The 21,166-nt window shown below is 47.1% G+C and overlaps 3 protein-coding genes and 1 non-coding gene across 4 annotated transcripts; 2 read left to right on the top strand and 2 right to left on the bottom strand.

Moving 5' to 3' along the window:
• On the top strand, positions 1,227-3,008 carry LOC8079645 (4-hydroxyphenylacetaldehyde oxime monooxygenase-like). Its single transcript, XM_002463503.2, has one exon. The coding sequence runs from the start codon at positions 1,242-1,244 to the stop codon at positions 2,826-2,828; it is 1,587 nt and encodes a 528-aa protein (XP_002463548.1). The 5' UTR covers positions 1,227-1,241; the 3' UTR covers positions 2,829-3,008.
• Positions 4,262-5,392, top strand: LOC8079646. The gene has a single exon (XM_002463504.1). It carries the CDS (start codon positions 4,262-4,264, stop codon positions 5,390-5,392), a length of 1,131 nt encoding a protein of 376 aa, XP_002463549.1.
• On the bottom strand, positions 15,785-19,340 carry LOC8079648. Its single transcript, XM_002466076.2, has 3 exons — positions 19,000-19,340; positions 16,966-17,111; positions 15,785-16,139 (listed from the first exon to the last, which is right to left on the bottom strand). The coding sequence occupies exons 1-3, from the start codon at positions 19,196-19,198 to the stop codon at positions 16,125-16,127; spliced, it is 360 nt and encodes a 119-aa protein (XP_002466121.1). The 5' UTR covers positions 19,199-19,340; the 3' UTR covers positions 15,785-16,124.
• TRNAS-CGA lies at positions 20,489-20,570 on the bottom strand. Its single transcript has one exon. It is a non-coding gene; the product is annotated as a tRNA-Ser (tRNA).

Here is a 21,166-nt window from a genome sequence, read left to right on the forward strand (position 1 = left end):
TGCTCGGGCTCGGGCTCGGGCCCAGCCGTATTGCCGCACCACGATGCATGTGGAACCAACCGGCCGGCAATGGGGGCGCCAATGACGCCGAAGACGTCATAATGTGTCCTTGACGTGGAACTCAACGCGAGCGCGGTGGCGTTCGCGACCTCCCCACAGAAGTGCTCCTCCCAGCGTGGCGTGGGTTCTCGGTGTTGGGATCACACGAGTCTACACCACTGTGGCGTCCGCGACGTAGACGGAGACGTGGGGCTCGCTGGTTATGATCGATCCGCTTCTTCGTGGGCCTGCCGTTGCCGCCGCCACTGCTGCTGGTGCCCCGGCCCCTCCGTTGCAAGAGCAGGAGCAGCTGGCGTAGCAGCGGCGCACCCGCTAGCTCTGACATGATGTCCATAATGTTGGGCAGGCACTTGACCTCTACGATGCGGATGTCAAGATCGTCGTGTAGCAGAGCAGCACAGCGGGCTCGAGCTCTGCCAGCACCGAGCCCTTGCCCATGGCACCAGGTGCGAAGAGCAAGCAATCAATGCGCGGGCGGATCACTGTGAGAACGTGGCTAGGCTAGCGCGCCATGACGGCAAGCAATCAATGCACTAGATTTAGTCAAATTTAATAAAATGTTTGATTTTTTTTTTAAAAAAAAAATAACTAAAAATGTATCCTTTTCATGCAAATGGGGTGGGGATTGCATGTTTCTTTGGAGGGAGGCCGGGGGGAGGGGTCAGAAAAACGGAGACGGAGACAGCTTAGAATAATGCAGAGAAGAGAGAACGAAGTGAAACAATCAAACAAGTGCAAACACTTCGTCGTGAAAAGAATGTATATAGACTCATGTAAGGCCCAAAGCATTCTGCGAACAAGTTCACATGATGAAAAAATTATAGTAAAATAATAAAGCTTGGCTTTCCATAAAAAATTAAATAGTGGGAGTTAAATGCTTGAGTGAGCTTGTCTAACACAAAAATGGATGATGCAGCGATTTCGTACGAAAATGTAGAGACCTGAAAGTCGTAGATATAGAGCCCAAGCTAACTTAGAATAATCATCAAGTGGCGCCAATAACTCTGACAGCACTACACAATTTCCTCATAAACGACCAGACGTATTTTATTTTTTGTTCTGGCACGATGATATCGTGGAGATAATATGGTTCCTTTGGTACACCAATCGTACTACAAATTACCCAGCAAGCAAGCAGAGAGAAGCAGCTAGACTCCACAGTCGGCCACACCAAAGCAACCATGGCCGCACTGTCCCCCTCCCAGTGGCAGATGGGCCTCCTGGTCCTCCTCCCTGTCCTGCTGGTGTCGCTCTACTTCCTCCTCACCAGCAGGAGCAGGAGCGCCAAGGACGGCGGGGCGCCCCGGCTGCCGCCGGGCCCCGCACAGGTGCCGGTCCTGGGCAACCTGCACCAGCTCGGCTGGCTGCCGCACCAGAACCTCCGCGAGATGGCACGACGGCACGGCCCCGTGATGCTGCTGCGCCTGGGCACGGTGCCGGCGGTGGTGGTGTCCAGCGCGGAGGCGGCGCGGGAGATGCTGAAGGCGCACGACGTCGACTGCTGCAGCCGGCCCATCTCGCCGGGATCGAAGCGCCTCTCCTACGACCTCAAGGACGTCACCTTCACGCCCTACGGCGAGTACTGGCGCGAGATGCGCAGACTCCTCATCGTCGAGCTCCTGAGCATGCGCCGCGTCAAGACCGCACGGCGCGCGCGCGAGCAGCAGGTGGACAAGCTCGTCGCCAACCTCACCCGCGCGGCCGGAGCCTCGGCGCCGGTGGCGCTGAACGAGCACATCTTCGGCCTCGCCGACGGCATCATCGGCACCGTGGCGTTCGGGAACATCAATGGCACGGAGTGGTTCGCGCACAAGAAGCGGTTCCAGCTCGTGGTGGAAGAGGGCATGGACATGCTGGCCAGCTTCTCCGCCGAGGACTTCTTCCCCAACGCCGCCGGCCGCCTCGTTGACCGCCTCACGGGCCACGCTGCCCGCCGTGAGCGCGTCTTCAGGGACCTCGACGCCTTCTTTGAGATGGTCATCGACCAGCACACGGACCCAGCACGGCCCGAGCCGCCCGACAACGGCGGCGACCTCGTCGACGCCCTCATCAACCTTTGCAAGGAGCAGTACTGCGGCACGTTCGGCTTCACCAGGGAGCACGTCAAGGCCGTCATCCTCGACGCCTTCCTCGCCGGCATCGACACAGTGGCGGTGACGTTGCTGTGGGCGATGTCGGAGATGATGCGCAAGCCGCAGGTGCTGAGGAAGGCGCAGGACGAGGTGAGGGCCGCGGCGGCGGGCGTGGGCGGCAACAAGCCGCGCGTGGAGCACGACGACGTGGCCAGGCTCCCGTACCTGAAGATGGTGGTGAAGGAGACGCTGCGGCTGCACCCGCCGTCGACGCTGATGCCTCGGGAGACGATACGGGAGGTGAGGGTGTGCGGGTACGACGTGCCGGCCAAGACGCGGGTGTTCGTCAACCTGTGGGCCATCGGTAGGGACCCGGCGAGCTGGACGGCCGCCGAGGAGTTCGACCCGGAGCGGTTCGATGGCAGCGACGTCGACCTCGACTACAACGGCGCGCACTTCGAGCTGCTGCCGTTCGGCGCCGGCCGACGGATCTGGCCGGGTCTCGCCATGGGCGAGGCCAACGTGACCTTCGCCCTGGCTAACCTGCTCTACTGCTTCGACTGGGCGCTGCCGGAGGGGATGGCGCCGGAGGACGTGAGCATGGAGGAGGCCGGCGCGCTCACGTTCAAACCCAAGACGCCGCTGGTGGTGCTGCCCACCAGACGACACCACCACCGCGCGGCGCACGTAGTGTAGCGCTGGCCGCCGCCGCCGACGACGACGACTGAATAAGCGTGCCAATCCAGCAGTCAGCAATTAGGGTTGAGCTCACGTTCGCCGAGGCAGTAGAAGTTGAGGTCATCTTGTGGGTGGGCGTCAAGGAGAACAGCATCGGACACAATATAATCTTTTTAGTGCCATGGACATGGTTTGTCCCCTGACAAAACAGAATCATGTTAACACTTAACACAGAGAGCAATTATTAATCGAACCACACTTGAAGTTTTTGGATTTGGATCCATGCATGATCACCAACGCAGTTCGCGCTCCCGACGGCCAGCCAGTGCGCGCCCCGGAACGCCTCTAGTGCCAAGGGAACAGAGCACTACTGGCTGCAGAGCCCGGCGATGACTGTGTTCATGGTGACGCCGACGCCGGGGCTGGGCGCCATTCTAGAGAACCAACGGAATCGGATCGGAGGCGGGCGCCAGTCTGATCCTGGTTAGTTTCAGTTCAGAAATGGAACGGGCGCAGCATCCTCGTCGTGGTGCACCTGAGCATGCACTGCGTCAAGCCTGCGTGGCAACACGGTGTCTAGCCTAGAATTCAGAGAACGCGCAAGAACAAATGAGAACATAGTGAGGACACTGACTGCAAGTGTCACAGGACAGTCCTATTTTTCACTGATCGTAATCTTATCAACAGTACATGAGTTGAGTTGCACCAACGCAATCTATGAACTCCCGACTACTTATACCAGTATCTAATGCACTTGATAGCAAACTAAACAACTGCCTAAAACACGATACACTGAGGCTTCAGCGTAAACTGCCTGGGCGTGCAGGAACGTGGACGCGGTCACCAGCGCCCTCAGCGTCAACTTGCTCCCGCCGTGTCCACTTGAATTCAAATGGCTTGCTCCCGCCACTCCAGCCAGACTCACCGTACCTGGAGATGGCGGTGAAGGAGACGCTGCGGGCTGCGGCTGCACCGGGCCGCCGGCAACGCTGATGCCCCGGGAGACGTCGGTGTGCCGGTACGACGTGCCGGCCAAAAGACGCGGGTGTTGGCCAACTTGTGGCACCGGCGCTTGGGGCATCACAGCGTTGACGGCGGTGGCACTGGGAGGTTGGCGCCCTTGCTTGGGGCACTGAATGGCGGTGGCGGCGGCGGCGCAACGGGATCGGAGGCGAGCGCCCTATTTTCTTGGGGTTAGTTATTTCACTGCAGAAATGAATCCAAGTAGGGAAACAATCCGGGTAGTATTCGCTGAAAATCGCGGCAAAAACAAGCCAAGTCCATGATATAAGTCTAGGCGGTAAGCGCCCGCTCCCTCCAAAACCTCTGCCGCCACCGTGTGCTTTCTTCACCAATCACCATCACCACGGCTCCACGCACGCACGTACGCCTACACATCCACCCATACTCGATCGTCGTCGTCGATCCATCAGCAGCAACATCTCGGCGACATGGCTTCCACCAAGGATCCCAGCCCCACCGACAATAAGGCCTCCATCGCCCTCCTGCGCCGCCTCCGCGCCGGAGGCGACGACGTCCAGTTCGTCCACCGCGTCGACGTGTGCGCCGCTCCTCCCGAGGTTCTCGTCGCTGATCTGGAGCCGGTGCCGGGCACCGGTCTCGACGACGACGGCTACAGCAGGATCTGGTACTTCTACCACGCCAAGAAATACAAGAACACCCGAGGCGACACCAGCGGGCACAGGCAGCGTGCGGTAACCGGCGGCGGTGGCACGGCCTGGCACTCGGAGATAGGCCGCAAGGATGTCCATGGATCCGGTGGCGGCACGTTCTGCACCTTGTCCTACGGCTGCAAGACGGAGCCCTCCGCTCGATCGATCGACAGGATGGGGTGGTGCATGGTGGAATACGACTTCGTCGCCGCCGACAAGAAACAAGACGAAGCCGCCGCCGCGGACAGCACCAACTACGTCCTCTGCAAGGTCTACCGCTCGCCTCGCGCGAAAGGGAAGTCGGCGCCGCCGGTATCGGCGTCCTCCTCTAGCAAGAACGCCTCGTCCAAGCAGACGGCAAAGAAGAGGAAGGCCGGCGGCGGTGACCACCCCGAGGCGCCGCCGGCCAAGTCGATCCAGCAACAAGAACAGGCGCAGCAGGATACTACCGCCTGCTATCAGCCACAAGGCGTGGAGTCGGAGCACGGCGGTGACTTCATCTTCAACATCGACGACATAAACTTCTACGTCGACGAGAGCATGCTGCGAGACGAGCCAGAACAGGGACTGCAACAGCCAATCGTCGAGCCGCCGCCGCACGAAGAGTTCACCGTGGAGTGGTTATTGCGAGGTGAGCCGCAGCAGCCGATCGTCGAGCCGCCGGCGGCCGGGCATGGCAGCGAGTTCATCCAGATGCCTAGCGGTCTATTGGTGCCTGTGGTGGCGGAAGCCACCGTAGACGATATGCTCGGGCTCGGCCCGGAGACAATGTACGGCCAGTGGAGCGACGGCATGACGACAACAGCAAGTATACCATGGAGCAGCTACGCGCCGGCGACGTTGTACACAGGATGCAGCAGCGTTCTTCAAGGATCTGATCCCCTCCAGCATCCATATCTGACATGTTGATAGGGCTAGCTAGCAGAACTAGTTGCTGCGCGTGTGTTTCGGTTAAAGCTGCACGCGAATTTCTGTGCATCAAAGTGTAGCTTTCTTCCCTAGCTGTAGAGATTGATTTACCATGTATGCATCAGCAGAAGATAGACGGTGACAAAGTTCATCTATCTTCTCTGCTTGTAAACTTTACAGATATATCGAGTTCGTAATGTAATGCGATATGTAACAGATGATCTATTCTTGCAATTGCCTTCCTGAAGACTAATTTGCACTGACGCATGTATGACGCTCACGCATGTAATGATTGTTTGGATTGCTTTGTAACAAGCTTATAATAATTCATCAGGCAATCAGCATGTGTTTTATTGTGTTCAACGGTAAACCTAAACCTTGTGTTTGCCATTCAGAACGATCGACCAGGCTGCTTGCATTGTCTTCTCTGAGAGTTCAGATTATTCAGTCAACGTGCTTTCTACAGTTAGTGCTGTGACAGCTGAACATCATTGCTTCCCCTTCGTCCAACTTGTGTAAGTCAATTTGTGCAAATCTTGCTGTGATTCACTAGCTTTCGTCGTGGAGATCGATCATGTAAATATATGCTATCACTGCAAGCGGGAACAACCTGTGTCCGACTGACTGATGGTAGGCAACCATGTTCGAGTGCATGTTCAATTCGCTTCATGACTAGACGTCTAGACTAGCAGGACTCGCAAGCAGTAGTGTTATTTTCCTCGAAAAACGCAAGAGAATTGTGTTTCAGGGCACTCCCAATGCTAGAAATTACATATAGTTTCTATACCCATTAATTTCTATAGACACTATATATATAGAAACTATGGTCCTAATGGATAGTTTCTATAGAATATTTTTATATCCAATAACATTCATTCTCTCTCCATTCTTAGCCAATCATATCACTTCATGTCTTGGATTTTGCGTAGACATGGTTTCTAACTTAGACCCAGTTTCTATGATTTTTACTCTCTCTCTTCAATAACTACATTGCCACATCAGCAAAATGCTTAGGTGGCACTGCAATTAATGTCTATAGAAACCACAATAGTTTGTGCATTGGGAGTACTCTAAGGGATACTATCAAAATGGTAGAGTTCTCCTAGTGTTTTGAAGTAGCAATAAAACAACATCATTAATTATAGCACATGAGAGTTTTACTACGGGAGTTGAGGCATTGTAGAAAAAACTTATATACTAAATTTTAAGTGTTAAAATACTAGGAGACGTCACTAGAAGAAGTTGGAGATTCTGCTTGTGAGAGTTTAAGTTACAAAATAAATTGCCGGGTTTACATTGGTGCTATATCTTAAAACTGAACAACTAATTAATAGGAGGCAGGAAACGGACAGCTGCTATTGAGGTGTTGTTTTGTGTGCGTCTCCGTCTAGAGCAGGATGATGAGGAGAGGAAAGGTAGGTTCCACTGGCACATGGACCCCACATGGGGGTAGATCCATGTAAAGTGTGAACCAACGTGCCACGTAGGATAATAGGTCAGGTAAATGCCTGTTTCAACTAGTGATGAGACTCAAATCAAGATTAGAGAGCTAGAAATAAAAAAAAAGAGAGAGTTTAGGACCTGAATGACAAATCAGTCCAAGTTTAGAAACCAGCGGTATATTTTACTCACAAAACATCATTCTACTTTGTCTTATAGTGACGAGAAAAATGTTACTGATATTGCGAAATAAAACTACACATAGAAAGAAAACTAGCTTATACTAATAGCAAGGCAAGAAAAAAAAAAGGAAAGAGAAAAAAACTTGACCCAATGCAAAACCAATCCAGACCGGCCCAATCTGCAAGAAAAGACGTACCAGTGTTTTTCAACCCGAAATGGGCCATTCATATTGTATAGCATTTCTCCACTCCCACCCAAAAAAAAACAAATCTGCCGAAAATAGGAAAACCAAAGTAAGCATTTCGTCCTTCCTGTGATTTGAACGGTTGAGCTGGACGAAGAAAGCAGCGAGCAGGCCTTGCATGAGTCAGTCAACTGGTGGCACTGCAGAGAGAACTGAGTCAGTCAACTCCAACGATATATGCAAGGGCTCAGCTGCTGCAGAGAGACGCCTCGTCCTTGACTCGGCCAAATCAACTACTACAGCTGACTACATCACCTAAGTACGAGTCGTCCACGAGTCACGTGTTGTTTTGGTGAAAAATTTTAAGTTTGACTATGATAGTATTTTTGTTTGTATTTTATTAATTATTGTTTAACTATAGACTAATTAAATTTAAAAAATTGTCTCGTAAATTATAAACAGACTATATAATTAATTATTTTTTACCTATTTTTAATGTTTATACATATATGTAAAAATTTAATGTGACGTAGAATCTTGAAAAAATTTAAGGAGTCTTTGAGAGCTGAATAGGGGCCTCATTTTTTATTCACTGTTACGCCACATGTACTTTTATATGTGTGGTACTCTCAACTCCATCCTACGAAGATCGAACATCGTTCTCACTCTCCGATAAATTATTTTTAACTTTAATTAAACATATATAAAAAAATATAGTACATAATTAATATCGTATTGTCAAACATATATTTTTAAAACTTATTTAGTGATGTTGCTACTATTTTTTTAAATGTAGAGTTTTAAAATTTTAATTGGCACGCATCTTTACAACGTTATTTTTTATAGCTACGCTCTTGCGGGTCCCACTCTACTCCACGGCAGCAGGTGGTGGGCTCATGCACGAAGATTGTTTTTTAATGATCGAAGAAGAATTATATTAGATAATAATTAGATGTATGAATAGGTTGCAAGTACTATGGATTATATAAATATCTAGAAAAAAAATCTAAATTAAAGTCAAGCTGTGAATAGCTCCGAATCTCAAAACCAAACTTATACAACGCTTTGCAGTATGAATGACCGCACAAGCAAACACTCGGCAAAAGGCCTGAGAACATATATCCAACGAACAACGACCAACAATCATATAGGCGGAGTTGAGAAACTTCTTCTTTATGGTATCTTTCTTCTTTTTCTTCTTCTTTATGCCACCGAAAAATGAGAATGACTTATCTAAAACTTATTCTCTTTTATCCTTCATCGTGGCTAGATCTAACCAAGATAAAATGGAGAAGGGACCGGAAAAAATTATTCATTTATTCCATGGTGGCGACGACACTATCTCCATCTTGATATCGGCGTCCGAAAATAAAAGTCTCCATATCATCGAACTGATAAGGATGCTGATGCCGTAGTTGTTGTCCGCATCTTCAACGATTCCGCTATGAAGAAAACAATTCCACCCTACCATCTTACCGTCGCCGGAGAAGAGGAGGAGAAAATAAATCCTCAATGCAAAACCAAAAAAACTTGGCATGAAGAGACTCTAACCCTAAAGATTCGATCTAGTGGAAAAACTTATTAAAAATAATAGGATCTCCGTTCTCTCCGGCCTCCGGTGATTATCGCCGTTCACCGGAGGGGGAAGGAGGAGGACCAACGAAGAATTAGAACTGGTCCAGAGTCTAGAAACCCTGACGCGTTACGAAGATTAATTTGCTGGTCACGTTTCCAATTCCAATGTAATACTGTATGTAAATCGAAGCTGCCAACGTTTGGGTCAGATCGAATAGCGATGGATATGGAGCCGGCCGGCCGGCATATTCGACGATCTATCATCGGGTCCTTCCTCGCTAGATCCTCCTCCCATGCATGTACGTCAGCTGTCAGCAGACTCAGCACGCATGGTCAGTACGTCGTCGCGGCGGCCGGAGGAGCTAGCTAGCTAGCGTACGTCCTATTTAAGCGCATGCCATGGCTGCATGCGGACTCTCGCAGTAGTCAGCACCACCACCATCGCCGGCCGGCCCGCCCCCATCAGAGCTGTACCACTTGGCTGGTCTGGTAGGCGATGGACCGGATGGGATCGCAGCAGCAGCATGTCGGCGGTGCCCCGTCAGCCGACACCCGCGTCGACATGGCCATGGCCATAGCCATGGCAGGGCATAAAGACGCGGGGCCCGAGCAGCAGCAACGGCAGCAGCAACGGCAGCCGCGGCGGGGCGGCGGCGGCGGGCTGGAGCGCAACGACCGGGCGACGCTGCTGCTGGTGGCCACGCTCATCACGACGCTGTCGTACCAGGTGGGCAGCAACGTGCCCGGCGGCTACTGGCAGGACAACGACGAGTCGCCGGCGCACCCGCACCGGGCGGGAGACCCCATCCTCCGGGACGAGCACTACGGGCTGTACGTGCTCTTCGTGTGGTCGAGCTGGATCGGGTTCGGCAGCTCCATGGTGCTCACCATGGGCCTGCTCACCGGCGTCGCCACGGGGTCGCGCTTCGTGCGCTGGCTCTTCGTCGTCGCCTACTCCACGCTCGTGCTCACCTTCATCACGTCCCAGTCGCACACCTTCGTCTGGATCAACGTCCTCGTCTGGGTCGCCGTCATGGCCGCGCTCGCCTTCGCCGTCACCTACCGCCGCCTCAGCGACCTCATAGAGTGGCTGTGCGGGGACAAAGACACCCACCACCACCATCAAGTTCAAGTCGCCGCCATTACACCGCATGCATGACCAAGCCGAATAAACTTACCTATCACGTATACACGAATGTATGCATGGATTCTTTCGCTACCTGTTATTGCCATTGCATCAATTATTATCAACATATGTTCTAGCTGCTTGTTCACAAAAATGTGAACATGCATGTAGTATTTCCTCATCCAAGTCCTAATGAATATGACAAGGACGTTTTTTTTTCATCACGGTGTTACGTGGTGAGGGGGACGACTGCGCTGCTCGTTTGGCTGAAAATATTATTCGCAGATTTGTTGTAGAAATAAAATACTACTAAATTACTGGCAGATTCGACAGATAACCTCACTCGTGCCCCGGCAGTGACCCTATTTGGCCATCCCTGCCTACGTGGACAGGTACTTCAGCAGGTGTCCCCTCGTCTCCTCCATGTCCGACGACATTTAGCTTTAAGGGCACATGCTCCACTCTCCCACCTATTGAATTCACATTGGGAAGTGTGTAAACACATATCTTAATACAGTTTCATTTTGAGATGTATGTTTGTATATTTCTCAATATGAATCTAATGGGTGGGAGAGTGGGAGCATATGTCCTTGAGAGCAGAAAAAACTTTACCTCGTCAGTTCTCCTCTGTCACATCTTGTTCACTCGCCGGACACACTCTCCGGTTGCTGGAACCGCTCCTCTACCATGCCCACGTGCTCCGCCCACAGCGACATTCGGTACTCGTGCACCTGCAACGAAGCACCGTGTTCAAGAGCTGGCATTTGCATTGAAGAGATGGTTTGTCCAATTTTGGAGTTGAGGGAGGAAAAATTGACTATTGTGAAAGTTTTAGAGGAGGAAAAGATAGACGATGGGTTAGACGTCGTACCTATAGACGCTGGATTAGTGGAGGCTGCAGGGGTCGTATATTTTTTATTTTAGTGAGATCTTCCATGGTGAAAATTTAGTGCGTATATACATTCGCTGCGAATCGATGGTGTCAGACGACCCCTTGTTAAGAAGCAATTTGTTGCCTTAGAAGATGAATCAATAGAATTAGACTGGTCACATACTCATAGATTCGTGATCTAATCCAATGATCAATGTAATATCTTCTTGTAACTACAGTTGTTTCGTACAGACTACTCCACCCTTACAGGAACCGACATCACATAGAAACAGACATCAATGGAAGGGTTATCCGTTCTACATCCCTGAACAGACGTTTCCTACTTCTATAGTGTCCTTTCATCCTATACAAATACCAAGATTATTCAATAGAAAAGTTTATAGTTTAATTTATTCTTTCTGTCCATAACATCCACTTTCAAATAGTGGATTTGCCACTAGGCCAGGAAAAAAAAAGGAGCATGAGGAACGGAAGGAGGAGTTGGCACCGCCCTTTGTTGCTGGCAAGCTGTTGTCGTACTAGCAATAATATGTTACAACATATACATATACAGCATGTGCTATCTATGTCGTTCAAATGTGTTTTGAGATTCGTGCTATTACACACTTTTCAGTGTTTCACACACTCTCTCTACTGTTTTACATTACTTATTTTAAATTGCATATATCTTAATGTATTGCTAAACGATGTAGATAGTGCATGTCTAGCATATGCAAAAAAAAACTGTGTTCCCGCGCTAGCTCTATGAATACGTAAATCGTGAACGAAAAAGGTAAGTAGTGAAAGGACAAGTGAACAGTGCTAAGCATTTCAGGCCTTATTTAGTTCTTTGGGTAAAAAGTTTTTGGATACTGTAGCATTTTTATTTGTAATCGACAATTATTATCTAATCATGGACTAACGAAGCTTAAAAAATTCATCTCATAAATTACAGACAAACTATGCAATTAGTTATTTTTTATCTATATTTAATACTTCATACATATGCCGCAAGATTCGATGTGATGAGGAATTTTAAAAAGTTTTTAAATTTCGGATGTAACTAAACAAGGCCTCAAATTGGATGAGCAGCACAGTGCACGGGGTACGTTCGTATGATCGAAACAATGCTCAAACCAGTAATAGAGGCACTAAGGAGCCTGTATTTTTTTTGCGAAACCTGTTATAGATGTAAACGCTCACATACACGAACGTACACTCACCCCTATGAACGCACGTGTACACACTCTATTCCTATGAACACCTTCAAATAACCGAGTTGGACCAGCAAATATCGAAATTAACGAAATCACCATAAGCATTTCGTTGACGACGGATACATCGTTTACCACTAAAAGCATAGCGTCATTAAATCTTAAAATAAATCTAGAAAAATACGAGTCTTTTTCATGTCAAGTTAGAGACTTAAACCTAAGTAAACAGGTTCCACCACAAAGCAGCTGATCTATGATTCCTGGTCGAGGGATAACTATGGGGGTGATTGGTTGCCCCGACGGTGGCATCCTAATGCCCATCCGGTATGACTCTGTGCACCTGGTCCGTGTTTGGTTTCTTAACTTGTATTGTTTTGGTGTATCTTCTCATTCTCTTTTCCCCTCCATCCCGGCTGAGGCCGTCTTTGTTGACGGTTCTTAAGTATCAATTTTAATTATGAAATAAACAAGGAAAAGGACTAATATACAAACAACACCTAGAATTAGGGTTTGATCTGACAGAATTCCACGAGTTTTGTTGTTTATCTATTTCTACAGGGGGTTATCAGAAAATATGGAAGAAAGGCCCACACGTCGGGTTTACATAGAGATATTAACGTGCACCGCGATTATTCAACATCTAGAAGAGTCCAGAAGCCACGGGAACTAACGGGAGGCCGATCGAGCCCGGGGGCAGGGCGCCCGCCCACCTCTGGTGGCCAATCAGGGTGAATCACGCGGATTATGCTCCACCGCCTTTGAGGATCAAGGAGAACCGTTCAATCAATGTCGGTTTGATCCGACGGCCCAGATTCATTTGAAAACGCTATATAAGCAAGGCCCCCTGCCCTTGGAGGGGAGAATCCAATTATTCATTAGCATATTTTTCAGAGAGGATTCAGATAGAGAGGTTCCTTAGGGTTCTCACCTCATAGGGCTTAGCATCCAATGTGAGAGTAGACTAGTTCTACTAGATTGAGAGAGATAAAGTGGAGGTGTAGTTCGGAGGAAGCCCGACCTGTCGGTGTCGACTCCGAGGTTGTACCTGCGGGATCAAGTCTCCTAACCCTAGGCTTGCTCCTAGGATTCTTCAGTATTTCGACTTCTAAATTCTAATAAGTTCTTTGTTTTATTGTTCTTTGGTTTATGAGTTTACTTTGATCTCTTCGCGTAGAGTTTAGAGTAATCATCTCTAGCGTAAACGTGGTGTTTGGGCTAGGATACTCATAGATATCTTGTGTCTAGCTGGACCGTGGTAGTAGCGAGGAACGTGATATTTCCGAGTTAACTTTGTAGCCCATATCCCGTTAGCACGCTCGATAGGGTTTATAGGTGCGGGTCGAACATCATCTGTGGTGTATAGATTCCGTGAGCCTCCCCAACAGAACAGTAGATCATCCTTACCAAGGTTAGAACGAGAGTGCGGTTGTAGTCTTCTCTATATATCACTCACATCGAGTCATAGTGGTTGTAGCCTAAAGGTTAGTAGTAATAGACCGGGTTAGTCAGATGCACGCTTTCTCCTAGTGGTAAAAATATAAATACGATACTCTGGATAACGTCCCGGGTGAAGTGCTCACTGATATCCGTGCGCTTGCGGATTAATTCCTGATTGCGTTACCAAATATCAACAGTCTTCTCGAGGCGAGCTTCCCTCGCCATCCCGGACGGTGCGCTCCTTGGCGGGAAGGGGAGGCACGAGCGCGGGAGATTGGAGCGTCCCAGCGCGCGGGGGTGGGCGTTAGGGTTACCTCCCTCATTTGGCGCCTCTCCTTCCTCTCCTCTTCTGGTGCGGTGAATCCTCTTCCACCTTCTCGGCCTCCCTCCGCCATCATCGTCGTCGATCTCCGGCGGACCGTTGGCAGTCCTCCCTAGATCGCGTCGGTATACAAGTCACCTCCCCCTCCCCCTTCTCCTCCTCCTCCCCTCTCCCCCTGTATGAGCTTTGATGTGTGCGGTGATTTTGTTTGCGGTTTGGAGCTAGGGTTCTTGATGTTACCCGGTTAGATCTGTGCGGTGCTTGTGTAGATCTACCAGTCAACTTATGATTTCACATGTTTTACATTCATATCTGTGATGGTTAAACCCTTTTTTTGAGCTTTGGATATGTGGTGGTCTGCTTTTGCACTTGCACATGATGATGCTTTGATTTATTACAAACTGAGCAAAGTGCCTATGGTTGATGATGTGAATGTAACTGTAGGTGTTGGAGGAGCACCTTTGAGTGTGGCTGTCGCGCCTTGTTTATCTTGTGATGGCTGAACTTTTGCTTGCATCCTCTAATCTATACTGATAAGTGGCATTGGTGAATTTCTGGGGCAACCAATCACCCCCGTAATAAGCACTGAGACCTATGGCACTTCGCAATGATGTGTTGTTTCTTCTCTTACATTTTTGTGCAGTGAATGGAACTTTGGTGATATCGAATTGTCAATGATGATATCTTATTTGCATGTCAACTGTGTTACCAAAAATTGATGACCTTGAGCTTGTGTTGAGGTACTGAAACTTTGTTTCTTATGCTCCAAGATCAAAGTCAACCAATGAGCATCTGATATCTGAGGCCAATTTGTTCAATACTACATTATTTATTGCTATGGTTCAGTTTTTGTTCTCGCTGGTGACTATAGTGGTAACCTCACCAAAATCATACATGTGTGCTCACACCTTATGTCATGCACTAAACCAAACACAGCTGATCACACCAAGTCATACCACAAAACTGTCCAGACAAGCAACCAAACACGATTCCTATGATCCAGTATGCTACACTCATTTGCAATCAAACAGACGAAGGTGCATGGTTTCCACATCTGAAATGGTTTGAGCCTCCATCCCGGATGGCAAACCAAGGAGCAACCAATCACACCCTATATTCCCATGTCGGCATGAGCGCGTGCGGGTGGGCGGTTACCTCAGGAGCCGTCAGGCGTGGCGTGGGCGGACAAGGTGTTTTGCGCCGGTGGGTCACTGCGGACTGCGGTCTCTTTGTTCCATGGCGGTGAGACGCGCCGGTGTACGGAGGACGGAGCAGTTGTTTTCTTTTTCCCGCCAGTGACTCCAGGAACGGGGCCTCTGGAGTTTTGAACCGTGCCCGCCAGTGACTACAGGAACGGAATGTGCCATGTGATTTGTGAATGTGATGCGATGCTACAGCCCGATCCACCGGCCAAGACTGCTGCCTATATTTGTTTTCGCTAATCGATGTGCCCCACATAACGCTGGATTTGCATTGGCTACCGATGAAAACAATGCCCTCGACGATGATGCCTATCTGCACAAGCCCGCCGTTCAAAAAAAAAAGTAATTCTAGATTTGAATTAAGTCAAGTTTTCTTAAATTTTAAAGTTTTAAGGCAAACAATATGAATATAAGTGTCCAAATAAGTTTGCTATAAGAATATATTACTCCCTCCATTCTACATTATAAGTCATTTTATTTTTTTTATACAAAGGAATAGTGTTTACTACTATGCACCTAAATATATGTTATGTCTAGATACATGTCAAAAAGCTATGAGTTACTAGTCGTTTTAGTTTTTTTTTAGCACATAGTTTGATTAATCTAACTATGCTCATTTTTTTGGTACCATATAAATGTCGGTCTTTCTATATTTAATCAAACTTTAAATTTTCTGACTTCTAAGAACAGGGTATTGCATTCTTTTGGAGACAGTGAGTACGGAAAAAGTTGCATTGAGTAGCAATGGAAAGAGAGACGGAGACAACACTCAGAACTCAGAAGTATGCAGATGCAGGGAACGAAGTGAAACAAGTGCTAGTGTGCAACACTCACAGGCTTAGGCAACAATAGCCCCAGAAAAGGGTCGTGCAATGTGTAAATGTATATACTCATGTAAGGCACAAAGCATTCTGCAAACAAGTTCACATGATGAAAAATTTATTACCGGTCACCAAGCCACCGTTTCAACGTCAGCTTGCAAAAGCTCTTTGCCAAGGGTGGGTCATCAGACATTCAGACCACAATTGGAATAGGTTTGCAACAAAACTCTCAAGTGAGGCAAATCTAACTTTAATGACATACTATGGCCACAGGTAGCGTAATATCCAGCAGGAAACCACCAAGTACTTCACACACTCCAAAACTCCACCGAGATGGACCAATCCTTCGGTAAGGGTTTACTTGTCTCCTCCCTGCCAAAAGGGCAATAAAAAGAGAAGTTAATAAAAATATATACGCATTGGTTCACCACTAGCATTACATTCTACCACCAGCACCAAATTCATAATCATCACTTCATCACAGCTAATTTGTCCTGTAGTTCACACAAGGACAGCAATACAAAATTACACAGATTATCATCACTTCACTTCATCACAGCTAATTTGTCTCGGCGTGGTTTTGCTGAAGCCTATGTGGTCCTGTTCACGGCTCATGTGTGCTATAAAATAAAAAGAACTATACTATATTGCACAAATGTAGCTGACCTGTGATATGATCATCTAAAGGATCTCTGATAGACAATGAGTTTTAAACATGCTACTAGCCTTCTAGATAAGATAAGCAAAACAAATGAAACACAAGCAGTAGCAGAATATACTACAAGAATCCATAGTTACAGAAGTACTCCCATACCCTGGTTCTGTGCTTTTGGTTATAATTGCCTTTTCCTGTACACCCATTTTCTCTTCTGAGATTACCACAAGTGGGTATTTACAAGAAAGCATCCAAAATACACTAAGCCAGTTGAACTCAGAAGATCATGAGAGTTCTTCTGAAATTGCTTGCTATGTCACAGATTAGATTTAAGCCCCAAAACTGGAAGATAAATGCGGCAGGCACTAGGCAGGCTATATCATTTGAGAATTTAGACGATCATGTTATCTGTGAAATAATATAAGCAAAAAGAGGGAACCATCTCTCGGAATTTAGTAGAAGACTATAGTTACACAACAATGACGTTTAAACCAATCAGCAGAGAGTTCAAGCAGAATTAAGGGAGAATGAGAGCGCAATTACTTCAGAGTGAGCAGAAGGAATAGTTGAGACTTTGGGTGACCACTTTGGAGGAGCACCATTGAATAAGTATGAGCATTCAGTGTATGCAGCTCCTATCCCCACACCAGCTCCAAGGGCAACTGATGCCCAGCGAGTAGTAGGGCTACCTGCACAAACAAATAAAAGGTCCGCATGTAAACAAATATAAATTGAATAGTCGCTACCAAGCAAGTAAAAAAGTTTTGCCCCTTAAGATTAGAATTTTCTGTGTATGCCTATCAATGGTTCAAAAAGTTACGATGTGTAGGTCTGAGACTAATTTGGGAAGATTGGTGGAACTAGAATAGCATATTACTGCTTGATAGACATACCCCCCCAAAAAAATAGACAGCTAAAGTACTTGAAACATAAGAGGCATTATAGCATAAAAGAAAGAAGTGCAAATCACAAAAAAAAAAAACAGTAAACAGGAAACGAACTGCAAAAAAAGGCAACTTCTGGGGGGGGGGGGGGGGGGGGAAGCATTGCAAGTAAAAGGGTTGCACATTATACCGTAAACAACAGACATGAAACTAGTTGATAAACAGATAATGATTTTCAGATGGCTCTTAACGATCACCCAGAATATAATACATATATATATATATATATATATATATATATATATATATATATAAAATATATATATGCTAATGCTATAGTAGTATAGCTGATTGGCAATTTTAGCGGCAAACATGTTGTGCAAACAAAATTATAGGATTCACTGTAAGTAGAAAACTAAATCACCAAAAATCTTAACACAGTGTGTCCCTGTGGTGCTTCAATTAGGCATGAGCAACATACTACCTCCATCCCAAAAAGAATGCATTCTTGGTTAAAGTGCCTAAAGTTTGAGCAAATATATAGGTAAAAAAATCAATATTTATGGCACCAAATAAGTATACTATATGAAAATATATCTCATGACTAATCTAAGGATACTTATTTGATATCATAAATATTGGTGTTTTTTATATATAGGCCTTGTTTAGTTCCGAAAAGTGAAAAGTTTTTGGCACTGTAGCACTTTCGTTTGTTTGTGACAAATATTATCCAATCATGGACTAACTAGGATCAAAAGATTCGTCTCGTGATTTACTTTTTGGTTTTCAGGGTGAACTAAACAAGGCCATAGTTAGTCAAATTTATGATACTTTATCTTGGTATACTGTGCTAGAATCACTCACCATCACGGCCAAGCAACTCATAATTCTTCTAATTTCTATTTATATCACTTCAACAAAGATTACATATAATGAACACTAACAGTCTCAATTATACATATGCATGTCCTGTGCAATTGGATGCCACAATTTATATGCAGTGCAGAGCTCTAGACAACATGTGATTCAGCACTAAAAGGGAAATTGCATTCTGCAAGAAGGTTGCTATATCTAACTTTGTTATACATGTTAGTAAGGCAGTCAGCACTTCAGCAGGTATGAAGAACCCAAAGCACACAAGTTTTATTAGCAACCAAAGGCATCTCACGAACCTAACAAGCATCGCAGCCACAGGTAGCACCCTCCCAGAAAGCAACATTGAGGCGATGAGGCAAACATTTCAACATCCCCCCATTCACCAAGTTGAGTCTAAATTTTCCCAGTGTGCAGCCTATTGGTCCAATGCTCCCTCCATACGACCCATAAAGTTAGCCTAAGAAAAGTTCACTTGCACACATCGAGCATATCACCACCCTTGACGCAAATGATTCTACAAGCCAACTATGTAAAACAATCCATCTTGATCATGGAGACAGTCAGACAGCACGTCATTGGAGATCTATGCTACCCAAAAGCAATCATATGTCAGGCACAATGTGCAACGCGATTGCATCAATTTGTCCGCATCGGCATCAGGGCAGGCCGGTCAGGATGGAGCGAAGTCGAGCATCGACGTCGCGCTAACCCTAGAACAGCAGGCGCACCTAGCAAGCAATCCAGCGCCAGGACACCGAGCAAGCCGCAACCAGATCTCACGAGACGAGGCAGAACGCAATGGGGGTAGTATCCTTACGGAAGAGGAGGAGACCCGCGAAGGCGCCAGCGAGGGAGGAGTAGGCGACGCGGCGGATGGAGAGGTCGAGGCACGCGTCCCACTTGGCGTCCAGGTCGTACCGCGGCGGGATCCCCGACTTGGGAGGCGGGGACGAAGTCACCGGCGCTGGCGGCGACGGGGGCGGGGTGGGAGCGGCGGTCTCGGGCGCCTCCGCCATGGCCGAGGGTTTCGCGACACGAGGAGACGGGCCGACGCGATTCGGGGACGGGGGAGGCGCAGAGGCAGAGGCAGAGGCAGAGGGGGCGGACCGGCGGAGACAGCGGGGCGGCGTGGGTGTGGGTTGCTCGCGCTCTCGACGGGGGATGCTTGATGCGAATGCCCTGCCTTTTTTGGGTCCGCTCGGCTGCCAATTCGGGCCGGGCCAGGGAAACAATAATGGGCCTGTTCTACTGCTTGTATACGGGGCTCAGATAGTGGCACATGGAGAGAACGAAGGTCAAATAGTTAAAATTTAGTTAAGACCAGTCTCAATGCATGGTTTCATAGCACAGTTATCAAAACTATAAACTAGGTAACCGAGCCATTCTCTCATCTGATGAAACTTCTTCATTTAATGATCCTACCAAGTCAGTAATTTTTCTTATGTGACACCCTATTTAATGTGCATGACACTCTCATGAAACATGCATTGAGACTGGTCACTATAGTAAGAGAATCAAACAGACTCATAGCAGCACGAGACGAGAGGGATAGTATGCTTAACTATATTATGAATTACAGCAGGGATAACTCCATCGTTGTGCAGCAGGGTTCTCTGGTTGAAATGATTGGCCCTTCGTTAAAATTTAGGTACTAAAACTATTTTAGTTACTCTTGAGTAACTAGTGAGACTAAACTATTTTAGTTTTTTTTTAGTCATTGTGTTTAGAAATTTAGCTACTAAAGTAACTAAAGTTTAGCAAGCTAAAATTTAGCCGGAGAACCAAACGTAATGCTAATAATGCATCAACATTTTTTGAGAATTAAATAATGTATCAACATGTGTTTTTACCAGCACTAACAAGTATTGATTTGGTTATGTCGATTAAAAAAAGGTTAAATTCCACATACTAGTATATTTATCACGTAAAACTTCTTCCATACTCTGTTTTCACGTGGTTATTAGAATTGTGGCCTCTGGCCTCTGTTGTTTTTCCTCTTTTTTGTGAAACAACCTAAACGATCTCTGAATGAAAGGCATTACCAGGTTGAGGCACGAGAGCACATATATAAAAGCAGTTATTTCTATTTGATCAGAGATGGCACCTCGACCAGCATATATCTAATGAATTATCCTCATGAAATGTAACAACTGTATTTCCAAATATCAAAATCAAAATGTGATATCGGAAACTTTTTGTATTTGTTTCTGTTTTGTTTTTACCCTTAACCGTGACTTCTGTCCTGCACTTGACAAACCCTCCAGTTGATGGAACCTGCACTGGATACCAAAAAAATAAAAAGAAATCGTCGACAGCAGGATTCGAACCTGCGCAGGCAAAGCCCAACAGATTTCGAGTCTGTCTCCTTAACCACTCGGACATATCGACTATTTGAGTGATGGTCCCATATTTCATTATATAACTAAGTAAAGTTCACTTGTAACTGTGATATTCGTATTAACTAGTAGCACTGCCTGCTAGTCATGAACAGATGAAGCGAACATCGGTGCTGACATGCCATGTGTGTTCGCTTTTGCAGCACTATATGTCACTATTGCACGGTTGCATTGCCTAGCAACAGTCAGTTGAACAGGTCGTTCCCGTTTGCCCAGGGATGATCTTCACGATGACGCTAGTGAAATAGTGAATCACAGCAAGATTTTTTTTTTAAAAACTAATCGCAGCAAGATTTTCCCCAGGAGCAGAACCAATTTGACTGACACAGGTTGGACCAAGTGGAAGGAATGATCTTCAGTCGTCACAGGTCACAGCACTAATGATAGGAACACCAAATACACACACACACACACACACTGTCCCCTTGACTGATAAATCGGAACTCTCAGAAGAGACAAGCAGCCAGGTGGATCATTCTGAACATCGCAACACATTACTATTCTTATTGAGCTCACGCTGAATTATGTCCATCAAGCAATGGAAATTATTATTACGCGCACAGTGCAAGTCTTCAGGAAGACAATTGC

This window comes from Sorghum bicolor, chromosome 1 (assembly GCF_000003195.3).
Source record: "Sorghum bicolor cultivar BTx623 chromosome 1, Sorghum_bicolor_NCBIv3, whole genome shotgun sequence".
NCBI classification, from domain to species: Eukaryota; Viridiplantae; Streptophyta; class Magnoliopsida; order Poales; family Poaceae; genus Sorghum; species Sorghum bicolor.

Excerpts from the sequence above, each read along its gene's own strand:
- LOC8079645 (XM_002463503.2), top strand. The coding sequence starts at position 1,242 with ATGGCCGCACTGTCCCCCTCCCAGTGGCAGATGGGCCTCCTGGTCCTC.
- LOC8079648 (XM_002466076.2), bottom strand. The coding sequence starts at position 19,198 with ATGGCGGAGGCGCCCGAGACCGCCGCTCCCACCCCGCCCCCGTCGCCG. Across the intron at positions 17,112-18,999 it reads CGCGGGTCTCCTCCTCTTCC|GTAGCCCTACTACTCGCTGG; the intron begins GTAAGGATACTA and ends TTGTTTGTGCAG.
- LOC8079646 (XM_002463504.1), top strand. The coding sequence starts at position 4,262 with ATGGCTTCCACCAAGGATCCCAGCCCCACCGACAATAAGGCCTCCATC.